Source organism: Seriola aureovittata, chromosome 2, assembly GCF_021018895.1.
Source record: "Seriola aureovittata isolate HTS-2021-v1 ecotype China chromosome 2, ASM2101889v1, whole genome shotgun sequence".
Lineage (NCBI taxonomy): Eukaryota > Metazoa > Chordata > Actinopteri > Carangiformes > Carangidae > Seriola > Seriola aureovittata.
In genome coordinates, this window is record NC_079365.1 from 26,923,889 (window position 1) to 26,948,855 (window position 24,967).

The 24,967-nt window shown below is 40.7% G+C and overlaps 2 protein-coding genes across 4 annotated transcripts in view; both read left to right on the forward strand.

Annotated features, from left to right (window-relative positions):
* Positions 1-4,326: 4,326 nt before the first annotated feature.
* Positions 4,327-18,188, forward strand: osgn1 (oxidative stress induced growth inhibitor 1). The gene is made up of 8 exons (XM_056399886.1): positions 4,327-4,525; positions 9,380-9,442; positions 10,696-10,832; positions 10,975-11,166; positions 11,641-11,732; positions 12,581-12,780; positions 12,891-13,234; positions 13,856-18,188. Exons 2-8 carry the CDS (start codon positions 9,385-9,387, stop codon positions 14,453-14,455), a joined length of 1,623 nt encoding a protein of 540 aa, XP_056255861.1. The 5' UTR covers positions 4,327-4,525; positions 9,380-9,384; the 3' UTR covers positions 14,456-18,188.
* Positions 18,189-23,486: 5,298 nt separating this feature from the next.
* The window catches only part of mtss1 (MTSS I-BAR domain containing 1), a 61,234-nt gene continuing 59,753 nt past the window's right edge, over positions 23,487-24,967 (forward strand). For 2 of the 3 annotated variants that reach the window (XM_056395567.1, XM_056395576.1), the window contains exon 1: positions 23,487-24,356. In XM_056395567.1, coding sequence (XP_056251542.1) covers positions 24,285-24,356 — 72 coding nt within the window. In that variant the 5' untranslated portion in view covers positions 23,487-24,284. The remainder of the gene's footprint in view (positions 24,357-24,967) is intronic. The other variant, XM_056395586.1, reaches the window with a different exon arrangement.

Below are 24,967 nucleotides of genomic sequence, written 5' to 3' on the forward strand. Positions count from 1 at the left end.
CTGGTTTTATTTATCTGGCTTTACTTCATTTGACTTTTTTTTTCTTATTATTTTTATGATAAAACAATCAAGTATTTAGAATTGAGTTAGTTTAAAGTCTTAAAACTTTTCCTGGACATAAATAACAATAAGAACAAGTTTTCTTTTCGCTGCAGTCGGAGTCAGGGAGCTTTGAAGTGAGTTTATGACGGAAACATTTCACAACCTTGGCCTGTAATGTCATCACAGTGCAGCGTGTTAACGTATCTCCCACATACATACAGCCTGTGAGTGTGTTATATATTCTACTCACTGATTGGCTCCCTGTGTTCCGGCTGTGGTGACTTCATCCAATGAGCGAGGTGAGTTATGAGACAAGAAACTCAGCGGTCAGCCTGTTGCGTCATGATGGAAAGAGCCGCAAACCAGAACCTTTGAAACACAAGAGTTGTGTCAGTGGAAGGAGGGAATGAAGAAACTGAGAGGACGATGACACAATATCGAAATGTAACATGAGCAAAACAAGGAGATGGTTGTTAGCAAAAATTAATCCCATCTGTGATCATGAAAAATCTCATTTCAACAACATTTTTATATCAAACTTACATAATAAGAATGTTAATTTTTAGCTGGTAATTTTGAACATTTGCTCCTTAGCACTGAACAGAAAATACAGCTGAGGCTGATGGGAAGGTCACTGATTTTGCAGGAGTTTGACCATAAGAGTGAAAGAAAACACCCTGTGAGGAACATGAATGTCTGTAACTGTACATTCAACAGCTGTGGAGACGTTCTCCCCGAGGAGCAACAAGGTAAACAAGATTCATCCCCTGGAGAACAGGAATGTGCTAAATTTAGTGTCGGTGCATTGAGTCGACTCCGAGACGTCACATTGAATAACAGAAAACTTTATTCAGCTGAGTGCTCGAGAACAAACGTCACAGAGAGTCTCCTCTGGGGAACATGAACATCTGCACAAACATATTTGAAACTGGAACAAAGTGGTTGACGGATTATTATTCATAATAAAAATACACTATAAAAGTATAAAGTATAAAGTAAAAACAAAAGTCCTGTATTTTCCAACTTAATTCCTGGAATTTTTCCAAGTAATATCTGTAAAATTGGCTGATATTCAGCCATAAATAACTAAAATATTTACAAGGAAGTCTGACACAATTTTGTACTAATATCAGGGGAAATTGTGAAAGTGTTAGTTGTTACAGATTTTAAGAAAAAAATAGTAAATTATTTGGCAAGTAAGTGAAGAAATAGTTGTAATGCAATTTAATTTAAAGAGCATGCAATTTAGCCAATATGCAGCATAAATGTCAGTTAACTGAATATTTACCATGTGACCAGGCAGAGATATGATGTGTGGCATGAAGAAATTTCCTGTTTTTCTTAAAAACTTGAACTAACAGTTTCTCCATTTGCCTCATAATAAGGACCAAACCGCCTGGAGGTCTGGTCTTAAAAATATCCTAGTCATCAGCTCAGTACCTGCCAAACTGTGTTACCAACGCTGCTACAGAAACGGCATAAACGACCAGAGAAACAGCTGCTGTTGCTTTGTTTCCTTGTTCCTCTTAGTGTTTTGTTTTTCAAAGCACTGACTCAGTATTTTTCATATCTCCGAGCAACAGCTGCAGAGAAATGAAGCTGAAGCTGAAGTCACAGTGAAAGGTTGCTGGAAAAATTGACCAGACTCTTATTATGCACTGCTCTGGCTCAGGGAAAGTCTGGCGATCTGAGAGGTGGGGAAGGAGAAGAGCTCCCACTCTGTTTACGTTTCCAGACACTATCCCCACCACCTCACAAAGAAAAGAAGAAACTTCCTTTGTTCTTACTGAATTAAAATTGGCTGGAAAGTTAAGTTTAACAACAGTTTGAGTAAATAGCAAACTCAGACACTGACCTCACTACACACTAACACAACAATGCAAAGTCTGGGCTGTCAAGTGATGTGACACACATCCGGCAGCCGCACTGGAGGAACTCACCTGAGATGAACTGCTGTCTGTCTCTGGATCATCTCACTGATCCTGTTTGTAGATAATGTTTTTAACCTGTGTCTGGTGTCGTTGTTTTTTTTAAAGGTCAAAGGTTAACCTGTCTCATTCAAGGCCGTGACGTCAGTCAGAAGTAAAACATGATCAGCATCTCGACAGGTGCGTATCTTCCTGTAAGTGGATTTTTCACATTGATTATCTCACTATCTCTTATTAGTTACATCACATGCAGGTGAATGGTGCAATGCTCCTGGTGCCTTTTCACCTCTTTACCTTTGCCGTCATCGATCACTGATACTGTGACTGTGACTTTTAAAAAAATCCAACTGTAATAGATTGATAGACAAATAAAGTACAATTATTAGAGCCAGGCCTCTAGTTTTACCTTCTGCGTCTTTGTGTTCACCCTTCCCCCGTTTCTCCCATGAGTCCTTGTCTGTTCCTTAAAGCTCCTCATCCTGCAGTATATCACCTCCGCCTCCAGCTCCAAGCCTTTGTAGTGCTCTGATGTTCGTAGTGAACTATTTCCTCATGCTCCAGGATCATTACTCACACGCCTGCTTACCTGCCCTCCAACCCACTTCCCCCTGCTGCCTCCAGAACTGCCCCCGCCGGCCCCGCCTGTCCTCACCGCCCTCCTGCCCTCGGCCTCAGCCGGCAGCCTCCCTGCTCGTTCGTACCCCGACTCCCCGCTGCCCTTTCAACAAATCCTCTTCTTTCATCTCACTCCAAAGTCTGTGTCTGTGTTTGGGTTCACACTGCCGATCACAACAACTGCAGTGTTACCGCAGCCAAGTCTTATAAATCACAAAAACAAATGAGGTGGAGCAGAAACAGATACAATGAAAAAGCCAAATAAATGAATAAATATACTAAAGTTAGGATATGTAAGGAAATATAAGGACTTGGCTGGACTGAAATAAATTATTTGAGGGTAAAATTCACAGATAAAAAACGTTAGCAAGCTCAGGTTTTACATTTAGTTAGTTATAAAAAAGTTTAAAGTTGTTACATTCAGGTATTAAATCCATATTTAAAAACATGTTTGTTGTCTCTTTAATGCTGTATTACTATTCTTATTCTTTATTAACACTATCAATAACCAAAAAAGTGGCGGTGTGGCAACTTTTCACTGCTATTTTATGGGTTTCATAGAAAGAAATAGAATTAAATGCTTATTAAAATGTTTTTTAACTATGATTTCTTGACCTCTGCCTCCTTTTCTGTCAATAGCAACAACTAAAACTGAACTGGTACAAATTGAACAAATCATTACCAGTTGTGTGTGTTTTACTACAGCACTTGAAGTGATACAGAGTAAATGAGGCCAAATAAAGACTGTATTTTACACTCTTATGTGTTTTGTATTGTGTTCATGTGTTGACAGTGAAAATGATTAAAAATTATAACAAGAGCGGCCTGTAATTACATTCATTAAAATGCTGTAAAAAGTAGAACATTTTGTTAATGATGGAATAATATTCTCCCTTCCCTTTTTTGAGAAAAAGAAAAGAAAAGAAAATGAATAAATAAATAAAACAACAAATGAGCAACACATATAAACTATAACAATGAAAGTAAACCAGTAAACTAGATTTTTTTACCCAGAATCCACGTACAAGGCCAGAACATGGAGGACAAGTCACAGCCGATATTCTTTTATTTATTTAGTCCAAACTTACAACAAATATGTAAATAATTAAATTTTGCCACATGATATGGTGGTAACCTGGGATTGGCTGGATTAACTAACCAGTTTCTCAGTTGTGAATATTTGCCAGTTTCCTTTGATAGTAAACTCAATATATTTGGGTTTTTTACAGTTTGTTAGATAAAACAAGCAATTTGAATGAATTCATATGTTTTTCATTATTATTTATTATATTGTTGTTGTTTTTTTAATTTTTATCCATTATTTAATATTATTAATTTATTTCTGACATTTTATTACTGAACCATCCACGTATTAGCCTTACAGTACTGCTATGATGGAATAATACCGCCTTTCCCCACGTTTTCTGTGTGTTCATGACAGAAATCAGTCCGACAAACTACAAACATCCACATGATGCCAGGTAACCCCTGACACGTCTGGGGCCCCTGACACGTCAGGGGCCCCTGGGGGTCGGGGGTTCCTGGGCAGCAGCCTGGTTGGTGGTCGAGTCTCAGGGGCTCCAGAGCTGTTATCAAACAGTCCACTCCCCTCGGTCATACCCGTGCCGACTCCATCTCGCAGCCATAGACGATCTTTGTTTCCTTATACGTTAGGCGGATTGGGGAGGAGGGAGCTGCCGGCGGGGACGCTGCTGATTGGTCGACAGGTCGAACTGCGTGAAGCGGTATATAAGCTGTGAATGCGCAGCTCGGAGCGGCAGCTGGAGGCTGGTGTGACACATGCTCGGAAGAAGTCGGATAGAAAGGACAAAGAGAAATGACAGAGTGAGACTCTGCTACAGAGGAACACAAGAGAAAGATCATATAATCTGTTGATCTGAAGGGCTCGAGCGGCGGGAAGAGGACGCAGGGTTTCATCTGTGAGTAACCTTCATCTATCCTATACAAAGCGGCGCGTGCGTGCAACGCATGTGGTGGCTTTACAAATGAGTCAGTGTCGCGTTATTACGCTCGATCTATGCGTTAGTCGCGCGGTGAGGGTGCAGGTCTCTGTCCTCGGCTCTTACTGATGTGATGTGAGTCATGCAGTCCGGCGGGTGGATGGAGGGGTGGGTGGTCTCTGCACAGACACACTGACGGTCTGGTTACACGTCCAGTCACACACTGGGACGTCTCCCACTGCTTCCTGCTAAATTTGGCCAATAGACTCACTGGATAATCTATTTTGGAATTATTATTATTATTAGGTGCAGTGGTGGAGAAAATATTGAATTTTCCACAAAAGAAAAAGTAACAATATCACAAAACACTGTTACACAAGTACAATTCAAACTGTATGCAAAATGCAGTTCAGCTCCCACCCTCTGGATTCGTCCTGCTGCAGCCAGGCTTTCTGTGCTGGAACATAACTATTATTAGTTTATATCATAATTTGGTTAAACACAACTTTATTTAGAGATATATCCCAGTATGAACTAGAGTAAAGTAAAGAGTTTTACACAGGGCACAACGACTGATAATTAGCTAATTATCAAAGTGGATTTGTGGTAGTACAAATAACATCAAGTCAAATTGTCAGAAAGATGGATGTATTTGGCCACTGGGCAGTTGAATGGTTACTATAGCAACCCAGCCTTCACTTAAACTGTCAAAAGTAAAAGTAAACATCACGCAAAATTCCGCAGTTGAGAGTTTTTGTTAATCATGTGCTGTGTGGGAATATTATCACCAGTGCATTAATGTGTAAGTAGCATTTAAATGTTGTTAAGGTGGAGCTAATTTTAACGACATTAGTTGCCTCGGGTTACTTACATCTACCACAGTGCAAAAATATTGAACTGAATGTGTTCTAGATGTAAAATGAATTAATCAAATATCTGAAAGGGGAACAGTGACTGTGAAATGATTTCAGTGGAAACAGAAACAGTGTTTCCTCATAATGTGAAAATCTCAAGTCCACAAATCTCAAAACTGTATCTCAGCACTAAATGTACGTAGTTACTTTGTGGTGCGGGTTTGTTATTGAACAGCATCAACAGTGCGTTTTAACTGCAGAGTTGTAGTGTGTGTCCCCCCCCCCCCACCCCCCCACTTGTCTGTTAACAACAGACTGATTTACAATCCTTTACATTTGTAAATGTAAGGGATTCGGCTGCGTCTCTGTAGACTGAACAACCTTTTCACTTACAAATGAAGCAACAGCTCCTCGTCTCTTCATCGTCCTCAGCGAGAACGTTTCAGATCCTGCAAAGGTTTAGGAAAGGGAATTCCTAACTCTTCTAACTCTTTAATCGTCTTGGGACCCCTCGACCTTTGGGGGTGCCAGCCCATAGTCGAGGAATTATGTTTTATGTCCTTAAATCACCAAAATTAGATGAGACCAACAGGATGGGGGTCAGAGGTCACAGGTAGCATCCAGAACCACAATAATCCACTTCAAAATCCACTTATTAATTATTGTTAATGACCAATAAATGAACCATTTAGTTCATAAAAAGTGAACAACATCGATCACAGGGTAACATTTTAAATTGTCCAGTTAACAATATCAGCAAAAGCAGCTAATCCTCCCAGTGACTGTTTATTTAAATGACTTGCCAGTGATCCAAACATTTTGTAATGTAATCTACTACCCACTGACTGATTGACTAACCCATTCAGCACAGAGCTTTTAATGCTTTGTTATTACTACACGTCGGTCTATTAGGCTCATGAGAAAACATTTGTCTCTTCTCTGGACCTTTGGCAGCCTCCACAGATTCCTGCGGGCGTTTAGTTGTTCAGTGGGCAGATAATCAAAATCTCATTAGCCGTCTGGCCGGTGCAGATGGCTGATGGGCCGGGCCGCAGCCGCAGGACGGGTTCAGGACGGCGTCTGTACAGGTGCCATATGGAGAGTTTCTGAAGTGTTGGCCGGCGTTAGAGACGGAGCCACGGGGGGGGGGGGGGGGCGACTTAAAATGTGAGACGACTTGAATTAAAAGCGGCAAAGCGTGTGTTTCTTAAATCATCATCCGCAGCTGGATGAGACCTCGGGCAGAGAAACACGACTCCCGTGGGAGTCACATTGGCGACTGGGGCTGGATCTCATTTCTGATGTTGAGTCAGAGTTCATTCACTGGATGAATACGGGAAGAACTGAAGGTCACATGGGAAGCAGACACAGCGATGTTCACCATCTCCATCTTCTTGTGAAACCCTGACTCGAGCTATCGGACGGGGATTGTTTGTCTTTCAGTCATAGTGCAGGTATAACGCAGCACCTTAGTTTTAGTAGAAGAAGGAGGAAGTGCTGTATCATTACTGTCAAGGTTGTTTTTATCTGTGAGTTGATTATATGTCACACCTGGTGATTACTGCAGGTAACAAATGAATAAGGGCAAACGAAATGTGCATGAGAAGACGTGCTCCGCTGCTTGATCGTCTCCTGAGGAAGTGTCATCTAATTAGGGCCAGAAAATATTTCAGTTGACAAACACAAAATCAGTTTGAGGTGGAATTGAAAACAGGAAGAGCTGAAGGAGGGCGCACCGATCGTATCAGTCCGGTTTAATCAAATGTACGTGATTAAAACTACAGGAAATTTATGGTTTTCATTTGGAGCTGTTGGTGTTTTATTAAAGGGTCAGTCGCACAAAATCATCACAAGATATTTTCCCGTTTTCCCTGCTGGTGTGGAGCTGGACACCGCAACTGATTCGCTTCCTCGATGCACAAAGTGTCACAAAATAACATTTAGGAAATCTTGGAGCAGAGGGTCAAGTGGGAAAAGTGACTGATACTTGAAGCAAAGTTCAGCTGGAATGTTTCGGGTGGAGGTTTTGGAGTTTCTTCAGAGAGTTAAAGAGGCGTTTTCTTCCCAAAAATGAAGGCAGAGCGATTGTCCTGTCAAATCATTTCCTTAAAGTGGGCTAGTAGGGCTGCACGTAGTCATGCACAGCGTGTGTGTGTGTGTGTGTGTGTGTGTGTGTGTGTGTGTGTGTGTGTGTGTGTGGGTGTGGGTGTGGGTGTGTGTGTGTGTGTGTGTGTGTGTGTGTGTGGGGGTGTGTGTGTGTGTGGTGTGTGTGTGTGTGTGTGTGTGTGTGTGGGGGTGTGTGGGTGTGGGTGTGTGTGTGTGTGTGTGTGTGTGTGTGTGTGTGTGCTCTCTTTGGCTATGAAACACATTCTGCTCTGGGCTCGGTGCCAAACTGCACTGCACTTATGTAACCCCCTTTATCTCTCCCAACTTCTCTCACTCGCTCGAGTCCATTCATTCCTCTTTCTTTTCTTCTTCTTCTTCTTCTCTCCACCGTTTTGCTCCTGACTTCATTTTTTACTTTCTGTCTTCCTCTTCCTTTGTCTGATTTGTCCTCTCCTGACCTCCCTCTGTCCGCCCGTGTAAGCATGACGCTGCAGATTGTTAAAAGCAACCGACACTCGTCGTTATGCACCACGGCCCCTCGCTCGCCTCCCCCCGCCCCCGCCGCTCTGCGAGTGTCTGAGTGAGATCACATTTGGCATCATGAGCTATATATATTAGGTTGCACTCTTTACAGTCTGTCTGTCTGCATGTAGTCAATGAATTCAACGCTCCGGCCGCCACAGACACCTCCCACAGCTTGTTGCATTCAGGTTTTAATCAGTAGGAGTGGAGACAGGGAGAGTCTGTGTCGGAGGAAAAATGTGAACAACGTAGAAAAGTGAGAGTTCTCCTTCGCACGCAGCAGCGTTCACGCACAATGACTCTGGTTCTCGTTGGTCAGCTTGTCACGGAGGCCGACCTAAACATGCCCCAAGGAAATCAGAATATCAGTGACTGTCGGCGTCAAACGTTCCTCATTTAAATCTTTTGTAGACACTGATATTAAGAAGTGTTTTGTGTTAAACTTTCAAAACTTTGGCGTCTTAATTAAACTGAAAAGAAAACATTTTGTAGAAAAACATGGTATAAAAAAGTATTTTATTTTATGTTCGTTGGAACTGCATTTACAAACAACATTTTAATTTTAATGAAATTTAAACTTTAGGAGAGGAGGTGCGCTTGTTTTTTACACAGGCCCCTGGGCTGTTAACATCCTTTGATGAGCTGAATGAACTGTATCATGTGGCCGTGTAAATCATGTGTCCATGAGTTATTCAAGTCGTATTTATAGAGTCTACTGATTTCAAAGTTACTCATCAACAGAGGAACGAATAGATGCGTTATTGTTGCAGGCGACTCACACCAGGAAATATCAGAACATATTTGCATCGTCTCTGTCCTGTGCTGTTTGGGTTGAGCCAGCAACGTTCACATATTTCTATTTTTCTTTGGTTTATCGACTCACTCGCCAAGTCTCAAGTAAAAATCAGAGTAAAGAAGAAATGATTGATGTTGATTTTTAAAAAGAATTTGTTGTGTCTTCCTCTTTCATTTCTGCCTTCAACACACACACACACACACACACACACACACACACACTTTGTATGTTTCAGTGGTTCAGTGTCTGTGTGTGTGTGACCACCGGATCTGAGTGTCTGTGTATTCGAGGTCATGTTGCTCTGTTAAACTTTGAGGTCAGAGAGGAGAAGTGTGTGTGTGTGTGTGTGTGTGTGTGTGTGTGTGTGTGTGTGTGTGTGTGTGTGAGAGAGAGCTCAGTGGAAATCTACTGACTGACCATTGTGACTGGTGACAGGACTTGTTAATGATTAATTAATCCACCGTTATTCAACGTTCTCATTCTTATATAATAATGACTGATGGTGTCGCATTAATAGTAATAATAATAATAATAATATTGTTTTTCTTTTCTCAGTCAACATGGATCTTCATGACAAAGAAATTGTCCCTGGAGAGATTTTACCTGTGGTGATAATCGGTAAGAAACACACACACACACACACACACACACACACACACACACACACACACACACATGTATGCATGCATAGTTGCACACTGTCATTTTTTGCTGAGGGAAAGCTTAATGGAGCAACTAGATTAGTTTATGTGGTTGCTATGACGACTAACATTAAGCGTAGTTGTATGAGCCTTTCTTTCTTTCTTCTAACAGTTCTCACACTGTTATATTACCAGGCAACTAAGATGTAAACTCAACATGATGGATTAAGAAGGAGCGGCACAGTAGTGAGTCAGGAGGGTTTTCATCCAGCTGTGGGAAAACATCTGTAATAGAAGGATCAGTATTAAAACCTCTGTCTTTATGAAACAACCCCTGGCTTCACAGTGAAACAACAGGTTTGCACACGTTGCTAATAACTGCTCACATGCTAAATGCTACATAGACAGGAAGTGTTGGCATTAACCACAGACCGAGGTGTTGCATGAAAGTGTGAGACAGAGAATGAATCCTGAATGTTTGTGAGGCCTTAAGAGTGTGTGTTTACACTCCTGCTGTACGGCTGCCAATCAGGTTAGTAGCTCAGCAGAGGAGAGACGACGCACCACGACCTTATGAGTGAACTGTTTACCGATTAAAGACTAAATATCCTGCTTTAAAGATAATAAATACAAATCTAGATGTTTATTTTTCTCTGTGCAGAAGAGGTTTTGTCTTAAAACATTTAGTCAGTGACTTAAAAAGTGAAAGTGTGATAATCGATGAGTCATCATGAACAGCTGAGTAAGAGTTATTACGGTGTGTGTGTGTGTGCGTGTGCGCGTGTGTGTGCGTGTGTGTTTATGCTGAGTCATTGGCGTGTGTGGGTTAATATTTGATATTAAAGCTTGTTGAGTCATGCTGCGTTTGTAGTAAGTCAGTGACTGTGCAGTTTCATTGTGTACAGTATTTTCTCGCTGTAGATCTTCGTGTTATTTACATTTAGCTGCTGTGTCTTTATCACAGCTGGAGGAATTTATTTTATTAGCGACAAGTTTCAAAACCTTAGACAGTGAAGTTGTGCAGCGGTCACACAACATGCTTTCTGTCTACAGAAGTTTTACAGTTGTGATTATGAAAAGTATTTTTAAGACAGTTGTAACCATGGTAACCCAGTACAGAGACACAATATGCACACAGCATGAACATCTACCAGAGCTTAATGTGGATCATCGGTGCAGCTAGAAACTAACCTCCGTCTGTCTCCGTGTGTTTCTCTGTTCGTTTCTCAGGTAACGGCCCATCAGGGATCTGTCTGTCATACCTGTTGTCAGGTTACACCCCCTACCTGTCACCTGAGGCGTCGCACCCTAACCCCCTGCTGCACAGCAAGCTGGGAGAGCAGCCTCACCTGTCGCTGCTGGAGCAGGTAACACCTGCATGAACACACACACACACGTACAGTAGGTTGGTGTTTAAAAAGATGGAGGTAAAGTTTTATCTGTAGAGTGAAGGATCAGGGAAGTGAGCAGAGCCTCACGGCGTCTCTCGCCCTCTCTCTCTCTCTCCAGGATCTGGAGTACCTGTGCGAGGGGCTGGAGGGGCGATCGTCCAATCCCGTGGCCGTGCTCTTCGATTCGCTGCTGCTCCCCGACAGTGACTTCGGACTGGACCACACCTCTCCGCTGGAATGGAGATACGAGCCTGAGCGAGCCACCCCACACCTGGTGCTGGGGAAGGGTCCGCCTGGAGGAGCCTGGCATGTATGTAGCTGCAATCTACGATTATACACAGATTATTGATTATTCACACGAGTCTGCTTTGATGTTTGACAAGTTTGACAAACTGGCCTTTATTTTATATATTTATATAATATATTTATTTTATATTTATATTTTTCCAGTTGAGCATATTAACCCACGTGCTGACGTACCCTCAGCTTACAGCACAGTGGAGGGATATCTTGTTTTAAATTGGTAATAATGAAAGTGTTAATATTGTATTTGACATGCTAAAACCGGTTAGAGAACAGGGTCTTTGTTTGACTCCATGAATATGAAAATAAATGTACTTAGCAGACATTTTGGTCATGTGTGCAAATAAGCTTTGTTTTCCTTTGTCACCTGCCTTTTTTGCACACATTGCCAAAATGTCTGCTAAGTACATTTGTTTTGACAGATCACACAAGGTGAGCATGACTGTAGCTGTAAACAATACTGCGTGTGTGCTGTTCCCAGGCCATGGAGGGCTCCATGCTCACGCTGAGCCTGGCGAACTGGATGGAGCTTCCCGGACTCAAACTGAAGGACTGGATGAGAGACAAGCGCAGGTGTGTCCAACGTAAAACCAGCTAATTTAGCTCCACAGGACACGAGAGGCTTGTCCGCAGCTTTAATACTTTAATAATAAGAAAATGTTTTGCTTTTGTATTCCACTTCCAGCCACCTGTGTCTCTATCTTTGAGAAGTGTTGGCCTTCTTGTTGGCCTGCTGACAGTCTGCAGTTGAATAACCTGCAGGCATGTTAAAAGAAAATAACAGTAATGTACAACCTAAGTTTTACTGTAGTTTTATCTGATACATCTGTGGGTTTAAGACGTGACACCACTGAGTCACACGACAGGACATTATCTGAACTCCAGTGATAAAGTCACCGGTTCCCAGTTTAGGCCCCGGGGCTTTGAACCTCTCATGATTAAACTTCATGATTAAACTTCATGATTAAACTTCATGATTAAACTTCATGATTAAACTTCATGATCAAACTTCTGTTTGGACTCATGTCAGACAGAGAAAGCATTGTGATTATAAAAGTCAAGTCAACTTTTCTTTACACAACAGGACAACCAGACATAAACACGGAAGTGTTGTATAAATAAATAGGAGCCACAGATCACAGATGTCCGTGTGTTACTCTCGCTCCTTAATTTGTTTTTCAAATGACTCAGCGGAACAAATCATTTACATGACATGAGTAGAACAGCTGATGTAAAGGGACCTGACCTTTACGCTTCCTGTTCACTTATTGTTTATAAGCTGTGTTACACCTTTTCTTTTGAACTAGTAAATGTCGCTGTGACTTGACTCTATGAAAACAGAAGTCGTGCGTCGTGTTGTGTTAAAACATTTGTTTGTGTGTTTTGTGTTAAAGTTTATTTTCATGTTTGTTTTATTCCAGAAATGTCCGAAATGACCGCGCCACGCCAGCAGAGATCGCCTCCTACTATCAACACTACGTTTCCCAGATGTCCCTGGAGCAGAGCTTCGCCTGTGGAACCACCATCACCTCAGTAACCAGGCAGCCCAGCAACCAGGAGGGGTCGCCGTCCTACTGGAGAGTGACGGGACTGCAGCGGCGAGAGGGGGAGGAGCTGGGAGGTACAGGGAATTAAAGCTCTTCTGATTAATGTTGTTGTATGTTGTTTAAAAATTAAAGAAAGTGACACCTAATAACCCCCCCTCCTCCCCCTCCCCCCTCTTCCTGCTAGATGGTTCCTCTGTTTCGGAGGAGGTGCCTTTTTCCCTGTTGGCCCACAATGTGGTGCTGGCGACGGGGACGCACGACATCCCGGCCAGGCTGGGCGTGGAGGGCGAGTCCCTGCCCTTCGTCTGCCACTCCTTCTGGGAGCTGGAGGCCGCCATCTCTCACGGTGAGCTCGACCAGTCGTCAGACCCGGTGCTCGTGGTGGGAGCGGGGCTCACGGCGGCCGACGCAGTGCTGGCCGCCCACCACCTCAACACGCCCGTGTACCACGCCTTCAGACGCTCGGTCACCGACCCGGGCCTCATCTTCAACCAGCTGCCCAAACTGCTCTACCCAGAGTACCACAAGGTGAGGAGACTCTGAAACCTGCAGCCGCTCATCATCAGTCGATTGATCCATTAGTCGATCGCTAGGAAAATTAATCTGTAACTAGTTTGATAATTTAAATTTTTTCAAGCAAAAATGTGAAACTATTTCTGGTTCCAGCTTTTACAACGTGCAGATTGATGCTTTTCTTTGTTCATCAGTCAGAAGAAACAAGACCTTTAAAGACCTTGGGTTCACAACTCATTGATTCATTGAGAAAATAATTGGCAGATTAATCAATAATGAAAATAATTGTTAGTTGTGGCGTAATTTTCCAATATTTAGTAACTTGATAAAGAATGATTTTCATTTCCTGACCCAATGACCCAAGAAATTTCATGTGTGAAGTATTTAAGGAAAGGAGAGCGTCCCAGCCTCTACCAGCCTGTTTATTACAACCTGCTGAAAAGTCACATGTTTGATTAATGATGTAACAGTTAATTGATTCTCTAAATGACTGGTAATGAATTTCCTGCTTTCTGACCAATCACAAACTCAACTAATAGATAATTCTGATCATTATTTTTCTGCTTTGTGGCAACAAATCGTGACTTCAGGTTCAATACTTAAGTTACATCTAACTATTTCCTGTCCGGCCTCCAGGTTCACCAGATGATGATCCAGCAGCAGCATCAGCCGAGTCCTCCACCACAGGACCACGCCCAGAACCTCCATCACCACTCCAGCCCTTCCTCTCCTTACTCCCTCCCTCCATCCCCCTCCTCCTACCCAGGTTACCTCAGCTTCCCGCGTCACAGGGTCGTGGAGTTCAGACCCGACCGAAAGTGCGTCCTGGAGTCGGACTCCGGCCGGCGGACGGTGGTCCAGGTCTCCAAGGCTCTGGTTCTCATCGGCGCCCACCCCAACCTTTCCTTTCTGGACGACAACGGGCGTCCACTCGGCATCAACCCCTCAGAGCCAATCACATGCCGAAGGAACCCGATCGAGGTGGACCCGTTCACGAACAACGTGGTTGCAGCAGAGGGGCCCGGCTTGTATGCCATGGGGCCGTTAGTTGGCGAGAACTTTGTGAGATTCCTGAAGGGAGGCGCGCTGGCTATCGCTAGCGACCTTGCCAAGAGACAAAGAGAGGGAGAGGGAAGAGGAGAAGGGGGTGTGGCCACAGACAGATTAATGGACAAATGGGTGGACAGACAGGTGACCACACAGACAGAAGCAGAGCTCTGTGTCCGGGACTTGTAGCAGGTTTTCTTGGACTAAAAGGTCAAGCTAAGCTAACCGACTTACTCTGATCCAATCGAGATGAAACTGGAACTGCTGCGAACAAAAGCCACCGGTCATGTTTTTCCAGAAAACCAAACATGCTGCTGACGTGTTGTACGGCGGGAAACAGGCAACAAGTGCTCCCTACAGCGGGACGTGCACTGGTTTTTGATGGGTCTGGTATCGTCTCAGATCTGGCGTAGAGCCGGTGTGACGCCTCCTGAAGCAGCTTGAGAAACGCAGACAGTTGAGCTGGTAGGATCCAACAGAACCGAACGTTAGTAAGTTGGAGATTAAGACAGTGACGCTGTAGTGGAGGACGCGATGGAGGAGAGACAGATGGCGCCTTTGGGTCGCTCCCGCCAAATCACGATGCAAGAAAGATACACGTTTACCGCCTGGAGTCACTCTTCACCATAACTGGATCCCAGCAGGCCGCCAACGTCATTAGATGCTGATATTTCGGTATATGTACCGATATATAACGTCGGGTGACTACAATTCAATGTCATGACAACGTCTTACACCAATTTGACGTAGAATACTGACGACAGCTGATATTTGGTTGGTTTTAAGTTTTAAGGGTGTTCAGTAAACAAAATCCCACATTTTCCAAAGTGACACCTTCACATGTGAAATACCGACATTCAAAACCAAACGTCTGCTAAACGCCACAGTGTCAGTTTGCCAACGTTGGGTTTTCACAACAACCCGATTTTCATTTTCATTTCATTTCTGTGCAACAATAGAGTCCAACATCTGTGTGACGTTACGCTGACGTCCGCCTGCTGGGATGTGTTGTGATGTTTCACCTCTAAGTGACAGTTACTGGATTTTTCAGGATATTCGGGCTCACGCAGTCGAACAGATGAGTTTTGTGCCTGGCTTCTATTATTTATATCCTGCAGTGGATTTTTTCCTATTGGTACAAATCCAATGACCAATCATAACCTGTAAATGGTGCATGGACATTTTCTAACTTCTGGAGTTGACACGGAGGAATCAGAGAGAGTTAAATAAGATAGAGAGAGTAGAAGAGAAGAAGTAACGAGAAAGAGAAGAATGAGAAATAAATCCAGATAAACTTGAGTGAAGCGAACGTTACAGCATCAGCTGTGGTTTCTTATCGCTCAGTAACTTCCAGGTTTGAGTTTAACCGTCAGCCTCACTTCTTTTTTTTATTTTAATGTACGACGAGGATCATTAACATGTTTCCACAGTTAGAAATGTATTTTTCTGTTAGCTGTTTAACACTACACTGTCATACAAAGCTCATGTCACCAAAACGACTTGGTTCGAAATGAATTCCTGCTTCTTCCTTTATATTATTTTCTATGTGGTTGTTTGTATGTTGAGGGTTTGCTGTTCTGTGAATCTGTGGTGCTCTATTTTTCTATGTCAGCATGATTTGTCATGTAACACGCAACTCGACCTACCTGATATCACTGTAAATCTCTGATGATTATGAAAAGATTTTATACGTATCATAACAAAAGAGAAAAATATATATATATTTTTTCTAATTCTTACTGGAAATGTTTAATTTGCAGCTGTTGAAACATCAGCGTTTGGCGCCACTGTGAACATTAATAACAATAACATAATAACAATAGCATTAATCGTTTTAAAGCCCTATTGGCATTAGTGTAGTATTAATGGGTGTTATTTCCTCATGAATCTACCACTTCTCTAGCTTGTAATAATAACAGAGCAAATTCTGCTTTTAAAGGAAATCACAGGAGAAAAATAATGTAGTGCAAATTGAAATCAGGTTGATTTCAGATGTAATTTATTACGTCAAGATGCCTGTACAAAACGTTCATTACAGAGTTTGACACAAATTCATCACTTATTGCTGTTGAATATTCGTCCCAATGTAAATAAGATTTAATGTCATTCATCCTTAGATTGGACACATACTGTAAATATTCAGTCGCGTTACAGGATGATGTCATAATTACGTACGTCGCGGCTAAATTTCTGTCAGGATTTGAGGCCAAACAGGCAAATCGCTGCAGATTCAGCTGCTAGTGAAGAAAATATTTTATGATTTACATCCAATTTATATTTAGAGCAATTTTTAAATGATTCTGAGAAATCTTAATTGAAGACGTTAACAGCACAGACTTCTGTAGATTCTTTTCAAAATAAGATTCACACTCATTTTTTTAAATTAATGTCATTTATCTGTGGAAAAAAAAATGATGAGGTGAAGGCAAAAGTTCAAGCACCCGACACACTGCAATAACAGCTCCCAGTACACCTGACCTAAGGTGATGAGTGACGAGAAGCAGTTTGATTTAAAATGTTACTTGTTACTATTTGTTCTTACTGTCAAAAAATCCCATGAAAAAACAACTTCTATATTTCTTCCCTGTCTGTGACACTCAGCTCCGAGTCGACTGGTTCTTAATGAAGCTTTAAAAACCAGTCTGAATGTCTAATGTAGGATATGGAGCATTTTTTTTTGGGGGGGGGGGGACTATTTTCAGCGGCGGATTAATACACGATTGATGTTCCAGTGAGTATTTCCAGCAGCAGGACGGCGTATGTGGGATTGAGGTAAAATAAAGTACAGTGTGTGTTGATGGTGATGATGTCATCCAGTGCAAAGCCGTGTCTCGCTGCTGTTTTAAAAGCTTTGGACACTGGAGATGTAACAAGAAAACTAACACCTGTTAGTAGGATCAATTTATTGTTGGTTTTAGTCTTTTTTTGGGGGGATTTTTTCCGACAGTAAGAAAAATACAGACATATCACAGTCCTTTAATGTGTTGGCAGTTTTTCTTGCTACAGTCTGTTACATTAGATTCAGGCTGGATCTGCAGATTTCAGTCAGTCAGGTTTAACATTTACTTATAATATATTAACATATAAGATAAACAGTTGTTTTCACTATTAAGTTCTGAATTACAAACTAAAAGTAAAAAACAAAACATTATAGTCCTTACTCTACCTTAGTACTGTAAAGTATAACTGATGCCCAGACCTACGGCAGCAACTAACAATTTTTACATTATTGATTAGTCTGCTGATCATTTTCTCAATAAATGAATCAACTGTGATCTATACAATAAAAACGTCCATCACAAGTTTCCAAAAGAGAATCTGAAATCTTCATATTGTTTACAGTCAGTCAAAAACCAAAAGATATTCAGTTTCTCATACCAGATCATATTTTTGTGTAAAAAAACAATTAAAATAATAATAAAATAAAATAAAATAAAAAGATAATTAATTAACTGGCTAATTGTTTCAGTTCAACTACTCACAAAGTTGAATTAAAAATAAAACCCCTGTTTTAAAATGAGCATCCTACGTTCTTATTATGTGACATATGTTTTTATATAAGGGTTAAATCTTTATTTAGCTCTGACCTGAAGCCTCGATGAACAGTGAACTCTGACCTACAGGAGCCACGGTGCCTTAAGACACATTATCCACACCAGTACCTTTTATATCGAGTCTATGTACTGTAGATCTTGTTCCGCAGCAGAACGAGAATGTCGCTTTTGTTACGAAGTAAAAATCATGTCCAGTCTCTCTTTTTTTTTTTTTTTTTTTAACAACTTATTTGCAGATGTTTTTCCGTCTTGTTTGTATGAATGGGCCGATTCATGTATCCGACATAATCTTCCCAGTGTAACAGTCAAATACAAGTTTTCAATATTCGCTTGTCTGTTGGTTTCTATTAAACAGTTTCTCAGCCAAACTGTTCTGTTGTGTTTCTCTGTTCGGTGTTTTTGCTTTAATCTTATACCGAACCAGTGACACAGAAACATGTAGTTTCTTGTGCACGCAGGATGTTTAAGTTTTTAAAAAGGTCAAGTTGTGTCTTAATGGGTTAAAACTTTGCATCTTTCAGGCCAAAGTACAGAGGGGATGACGCAGCATAATGTAGTTCTCGCCATGATAGTTTCATCGATTATATCTTTCAAATGTCTGAGAATAATTAACCATTTGTTTGGTTTTAGGAACAGAAACTTTGAAATTTGAAAATCAGGTCAAGAGCAAAAGTCGAACAAACCAAACACCAAGTGAAACACAAGTCGTGTAGAATCAGGAGGTAAAACAGAAGAAGAAGAATATTTAATTTCTTATGATCCTCAGGCCAACCTCTATAAAAAAGAGAAGGGAGTTGGATTGTAGTATATTACATTACATTTTGTTAGTGCTATTTTTACAGTATAATTTGTATTTTAGAAATTTACATGGGACTGAAGATTTGAACCAGTTATTCACCCTTTGAAATCAACCTGCCAAGTTAATTTGATGAAGATGACAGAGCTGACATTGATAATCAGGTTTACAGGTTATCTTCTGACAGTGACTTACAGTGAGAGATCAGTATATACAGCGTAAGCACAAAAACTTGACTTGACATTACTCATATCCAACCCTTATTTACTTTACACTGGAATCTTTTGTTGATTAAATGAAAACACTTTTACTGACTTTTACTGTTTCCAGTGGTGAAACTGTTTCAGTGACAAATAGACACAATCTACAAACACTCACTTGTTGATTCACCGTCCGTCTCTTGACTCTCTTCTCAGTTTGATTGTGCGCTAAAAGATGATGTCATCTTTTAGCGCACAATCAAACTGAGAAAGCAAACCACCCTTAACATGAAAAATAAAAACAATGAGAGGACATCTAAAAAAATTTAAAGATCATTTCCTTTTAAAACATTTTTTAACTTTATGTATTTTGTATGTATATTAATATAATATTAATTATATATATATATACACACACATATATATATATATATATATGAATATTAATTATATGTATTTTAATTTTTTTTTAATGAAATCACATCCTTTCAAAAAATGTACTGTTATGCAAATAATTTGTTGGTCCGCCTGCAGTACCTTTGCGGTCCACCAGTGGGCCCCAGCTCACAGGTTGGGAACCACTGGTTTAGAGTTTATTCTCTGCATGCGCAATAAAAGGCCATTTCAAATTATGTGGTTTGATTCAGTGTTGTTATAAAAACAAAAATATGTCACATAAAAAAAAGCTGCATCACTTTCTGGTGTGATCAGAACAATCTACTGTAAAAGTTCATTGAACTAAGTCTGATTCTTACTTCCACATCGCTGCAGCAAAATGAGAACTTCAAACAGATGGTACTTTTATATTACAGTCTTTATACTGTTCTTTGTTTTCCTTTGTTTTTTACCCCTTGTGGCTTTTTGAAAGTACAAACCCATCTTTGATTGAAGGTGCAGCTCACCTGTACTGAACCAGGTCACTGCCTTGATTGTACATAAGAACCTTATTGTTGACAATTGTCCTGTTCTGATGAAATTGTTATAAAATATGAAGCTCTACAGACTTTTCTTGATGTTTCTCTTGGTTCATTCAGACATTTCATCAAAAAATTGCTGCTTGATTGGAAACTTGTTACAGTTTAGTTGAATAAAAAATATCGTTTGTGATTCAAACATTATAATGAGTCATACAAACAGAAAATTAAAAGCATACACACACTACGTATCCCCAGCCGCTGTGTTGCTCTCACCTCAGTGTCAGTTGGTGCCTCTGGTCGGCAGGTGTCACTGTTGATTTAAACCAAACGCAGCGCTGAGGCCTGAGCTCTGGCCTGGAGCCTGAGTGTCAAACCTTTTGGGCTTTAAATGAATTAAATCCAGTTCAGTGTTGATCATATGACACAGACCTGTTGCCGAGTGTAAACAGGCAGGTGATACCTTAAAGAGCCAATGTGTCCAGTCCCAATCACTTCCAATAACAACAATTAATCTAGCTACAGAAATTATTAAGGGCCTATATTATTGATCTTTTTATATTTACACTTGTTTTATCCTTGTGTGTATGTTGTTTGTGTGGTGACTAATGCTTCATATGTGTGTTTATTTAATTAGATCTTATATTGTTTAAATTGTATGTACCACTGAGGAGATGCACTACATTTCATTGTACAGATGTGCAATGACAAATAAAGGCATCTATTCTATTTTATTTTATTCTATTCTATATATAATCAAATCACTGGCTGGACCAGATCCCAGTTTTAAAAAATAGAACAACATTAAAGATTTATTGTTTTATAATATTTGGATTATTCTGATGCTTTGGTCTCCATAGAAACCACTCTGGTGTTTGGTGGGTAAGCTGGATGTGGTCCCGTGACTCAGCAAAACACGCATATGTCCAAACACACGCAAACACCCCTGTGGCATGCTGGTTGCCGTGGTAACCGGACCGGTAGGAAGTCTGCTGTTCCTGTGACTCAGCTTGTTGCCTGGCGAATCAGTAAAATTCACTGTGACGCACGCGGAGTGTGAAAGCTTTGTGTTTATTATCGGCTGGTGGCTGCGTGATATGAACAGTGGGTCTCTGGTAAAGTGGGATTCAGTTACAGCTGTATGTTATCATTAGTGGGTCATGTAGCTGTGGTTTCCTGTCACTTCCACTCTGCGCTGCCTTTTTACAGATGAAGACAGAATTACAAAAGAACCGACTCAGTGGAGAGTCCACACATGAACCCGCCCACCGTTAAACATTAATGAGCAGCATATACACTTTTAATAGAGTTTTAATTCACTACAATAGAATTTAAAGCTGATATAAGATAGATAAGATATTCTAATAAGACTACCCTCATAAAGGATATATGAATGGTTTTAACTAGTTCATTCATTAGCTTGTAAACACTTTATAAACCATTTATAAGCTGTTATAACACATAAATGGCAACAGTGCTTGCCAAATAGTGAGACCACATTTTTCTGTAGTGTGAAGCCACGTCTCTCATTAGTTCCTGAGTTTTCTTTGTTTTTTTCTCCACCATCCAGCGTTTGTTCCTGTCTGCCTCATCACATGTTCGTTAAGTTACTAGCAACTAACCACCGACAATATCTTCATGGTCAAAAAGTTTCATTTGGCAGATTAAATGATCCACAGCCTTGGCGATGTTGTTTACCTTGACATATTCTATATGATCACAGCTCTTTTTTTTTACCTGTTAACACACCAGTATCAACCATCTACACTCTTATATCTGCTTGTAACTACATTATAGTGTATTATTATCAATCCATCAAATATTTATACTGTGTGCTGTTTAAAAACTGTTACCTAAACACAAATGCCCCACATCCCAATTTCTGGCTTGTCTGATGGCAACACTTTTCACTCCGTGTGACGCTGGGATCAGGTATGAACGTTTTGATTTCTCCCATGTTCAGATAACACGTTGTATGAACCGCCTGTTGTGGCCCTGAGGGTAAATGTAGGTCACACAAGCTCCCAGAGAAACCAGCGTGATCAACACTGACAGTGGGCGACTTCGGCTGCCTACCTGCATACTGATGACCTCGTTTGGCTCAAACTCAGGAGAAATGTGGAAAAAATGCAGCACAGACATACTCTGCAAAGTTCAAGGTCATTACAGCAAAAACAGGGTGTAAAGTTACATGCATTTTATTCAGCTTTTTCCCCCTAATTATATAATTTACTTGTGGTCTTGTAGCAGATGTTTCGTGGGCCTGTGCTGTTGTATTGGGAAGCACTGAACTCTTCCCTCCTTTTGTTCTTCAATATACAGTTTGTTTTTCATATTTCCACTTTGCATGAGGTATTTTTGTACATTAAAAATTATACATACCATTAGTTTGCACATCCAATTACATTTCATACCTTTTATTTGATTGTTTTATGAAATAGTTTGGGTTTAATAGCTAAAAAGTGCATTTAGTGATTACCTCTGTTTACCCTCTGGTTATATGTGTATTTTTTTCCCTCTGTATCCAGTTGCTGTTTAATGCTGCACCAACACCGCTGAGAGGATTAGGAGTTTACTCTGATTCCCTGTGTGAATTGGCAGCTGTTTACTTTCACTCTGCTTCCCTTCTCCTTCTCACCTCTGCTTCAGTAAAGTCTCAGTATGTTCTTCCGTTTGGACAAACTCTTTTACTTTGCTCTCTGTAGCTCCGCCCCGCCGGACAGCCGCGTTTTCCACACACAACATACCTCCACCATCCACACACACACACACACACACACACACACACACACACACACACACACACACACACACACACACACACACACACACACACACACACACACACACACACACACACACATGGCAGCGTAAAGTTCACCGAACTCACCGCCAACAGGAAACTAAAATAGAAAATAAAATAAAAGCTTAAAGACGGTCATTTTAAAATGGAGGAAAATTATTAAAATAAACAACAGCATTTATCAGTGTCAAATTGTTTTGTTTTTTTTATCAATACAAATGCTCTTATATGTAGTGGTGATAAGTGAGACAGGTTTCATAGAAGTGGCCAGGTTGAGGCCAGTGCTCATTTTGAAGTGGCACAGAAATTATCTTAATGCTGTACTAAGGTTATTTTACAATGTTTACTAATGGTCAATATATCCCTCATAGTTGGTGGATGTGCAGGCAAGAAGAGATAAAAATTTTATTTATTTTCTATTATAATTATTATTATTATTATTAATACAATTACTAGCAGCTTTAACATGTTCTTACTTTCATCTAAAAAAAAAATGTAACTTCACTTAATTACGATAGACAGCTACCAAGCACCACACTGAGATCATCATAGCATTATACACAACCTGATATATACCATGCAAACATGCCTCAATCACACAGCCTGTCAAACACTATACAACAACAAACCAGTCATAAACATGAACACACAGTCAGAATGAAATGTCCTTATATTAAAATTATTTTTATTCTTACTCCTCAAAATACTAAATCCAGAGCAGTGGAGAAGAGCTCATGCATAAGACAGCTATCTATCTATCTATCTATCTATCTATCTATCTATCTATCTATCTATCTATCTATCTATCTATCTATCTATCTATCTATCTATCTATCTATCTATCTATCTATCTATCTATCTATCTATCGAGCTTGGAGGCTTTTATTTTGAAATTCTCGGCCGGATGTGCGGTTCGTCAGTGCGGCTAACTTGAAGCGGGGCTCGGGGAGACACTCATTCACTTCAGGTCAGGACTCCCATTGGAGTAACCGGAGGGAAGGGAAACGGCCGGTTCTTTCGTCAAAACTCGCTGGAAAACAACGTGAAATCGCTCGGATTCACTTCTGAAAAACAACGAGCGGGAGATTTTACATCCGAGCCGGACGCCAGACAAGAGCAGTACCGATTTATTTCGGCGGACTTAATTGATCGCGGGCTGTGTATGTGTGTGTTTTCGTTTGGAGAGCCATAGACACACACACACACACACATATATACACACACACACACACTCACAGTCACAGGTTGCTAACGGAGTTAACGCTAACCTAGCTAGCCAAGTTAGCTCCCCGCGGCTAGCTGTGTTTTCCCTTCACCCGGGACTAAAAGCAGCCGGGGCTGAAGTTAAGAAACAAAACCTGTCAGACATTTTTCCAGACAGTCTGCTCCGTGATTCAGTCATGATGTGGTGGTTTTTCGGACGTTTATCAAGTTGGCCGGCCGGTAGCATCGGCTGACTGAAGCCTAACGTTAGTGAGTCTCCGGCTTCTCCGACCTGGATTTTACTCCGGTGTTTTTTTTTTTTTCCTCGTTTTTCCGCTGCTGGTCTCTCTCTCTTTTTTTAAAGGTGGACTTTGCCCCCGGGGTGTTGTAATTCCCCCCCTCCATATTAAATAAAAGAGCCTCTATTGATTCTTCTGTTGGAGTATTTCAAAACTTGGCTGGATTTTTTTTTTTTTTTTTTTTGGGGGGGAGGTAAAAAGTTTGCGTGTTGGGAAGTTGAGGAGGATTTTTTCCGAGCCTGTGGAAAAATGGATGCGGGTATAGAGAAGGAATGCAGCGCCTTGGGAGGGCTCTTCCAGCTCATCATGAACGACATGAAGGTAAAAACCTTTCCCCTCAAAGTCCTTTCTGTGCAATCTTCTCATTGTCTTTATTGCTTTTACATTTTATATTTAGAAGTGGATTTCCCTTGAAGGGCATTTTAAAAATTCATTTCCAGAATATTTGACATGTTTCTTATTATTATTCCTCCTCTTTTTATTTCTTTCTTTCCATTTCATCTTGCAGTTGTTTCTTTTTAGCTTATTTCTTTTTTTAAAAATCACACACTTTACATACTGAGTGATTTAAATGAAACGGTTTGTGTTACTGGAGGCCTGAGTTGGCTGCTCCATTCATTCTTCATGGAGATTTTCCTGCTTCACTTCACTTAACATTTGCACTTCCTCAAATATAATATCCATGTTTTCATTTCCTATAGAGCTGCAACTAGTAGTTGAGCAATTGATTTGTCAATAATTTGATGATGGATTCGTCGTTTTAGTCAGTTTTTCTGGTGAAAGATTCTCAGATGTTTTGATTGGACTCTTTTTTGTTTGTCCCATAATCATTATAAACTGATGATCTTGGAACAAGCAGTTTGAACACATCATCTTGAGCTTTGGGAAATTATAGCAGGCACTTCTAACTATTTTATGACATTTCAAAGACA

Coding starts and splice junctions, on each gene's coding strand:
- osgn1 (XM_056399886.1), top strand. CDS start 9,385: ATGGATCTTCATGACAAAGAAATTGTCCCTGGAGAGATTTTACCTGTG. Junction 9,443..10,695: donor TTTACCTGTGGTGATAATCG/GTAAGAAACACA, acceptor TTCGTTTCTCAG/GTAACGGCCCATCAGGGATC. Junction 11,733..12,580: donor TGGATGAGAGACAAGCGCAG/GTGTGTCCAACG, acceptor GTTTTATTCCAG/AAATGTCCGAAATGACCGCG.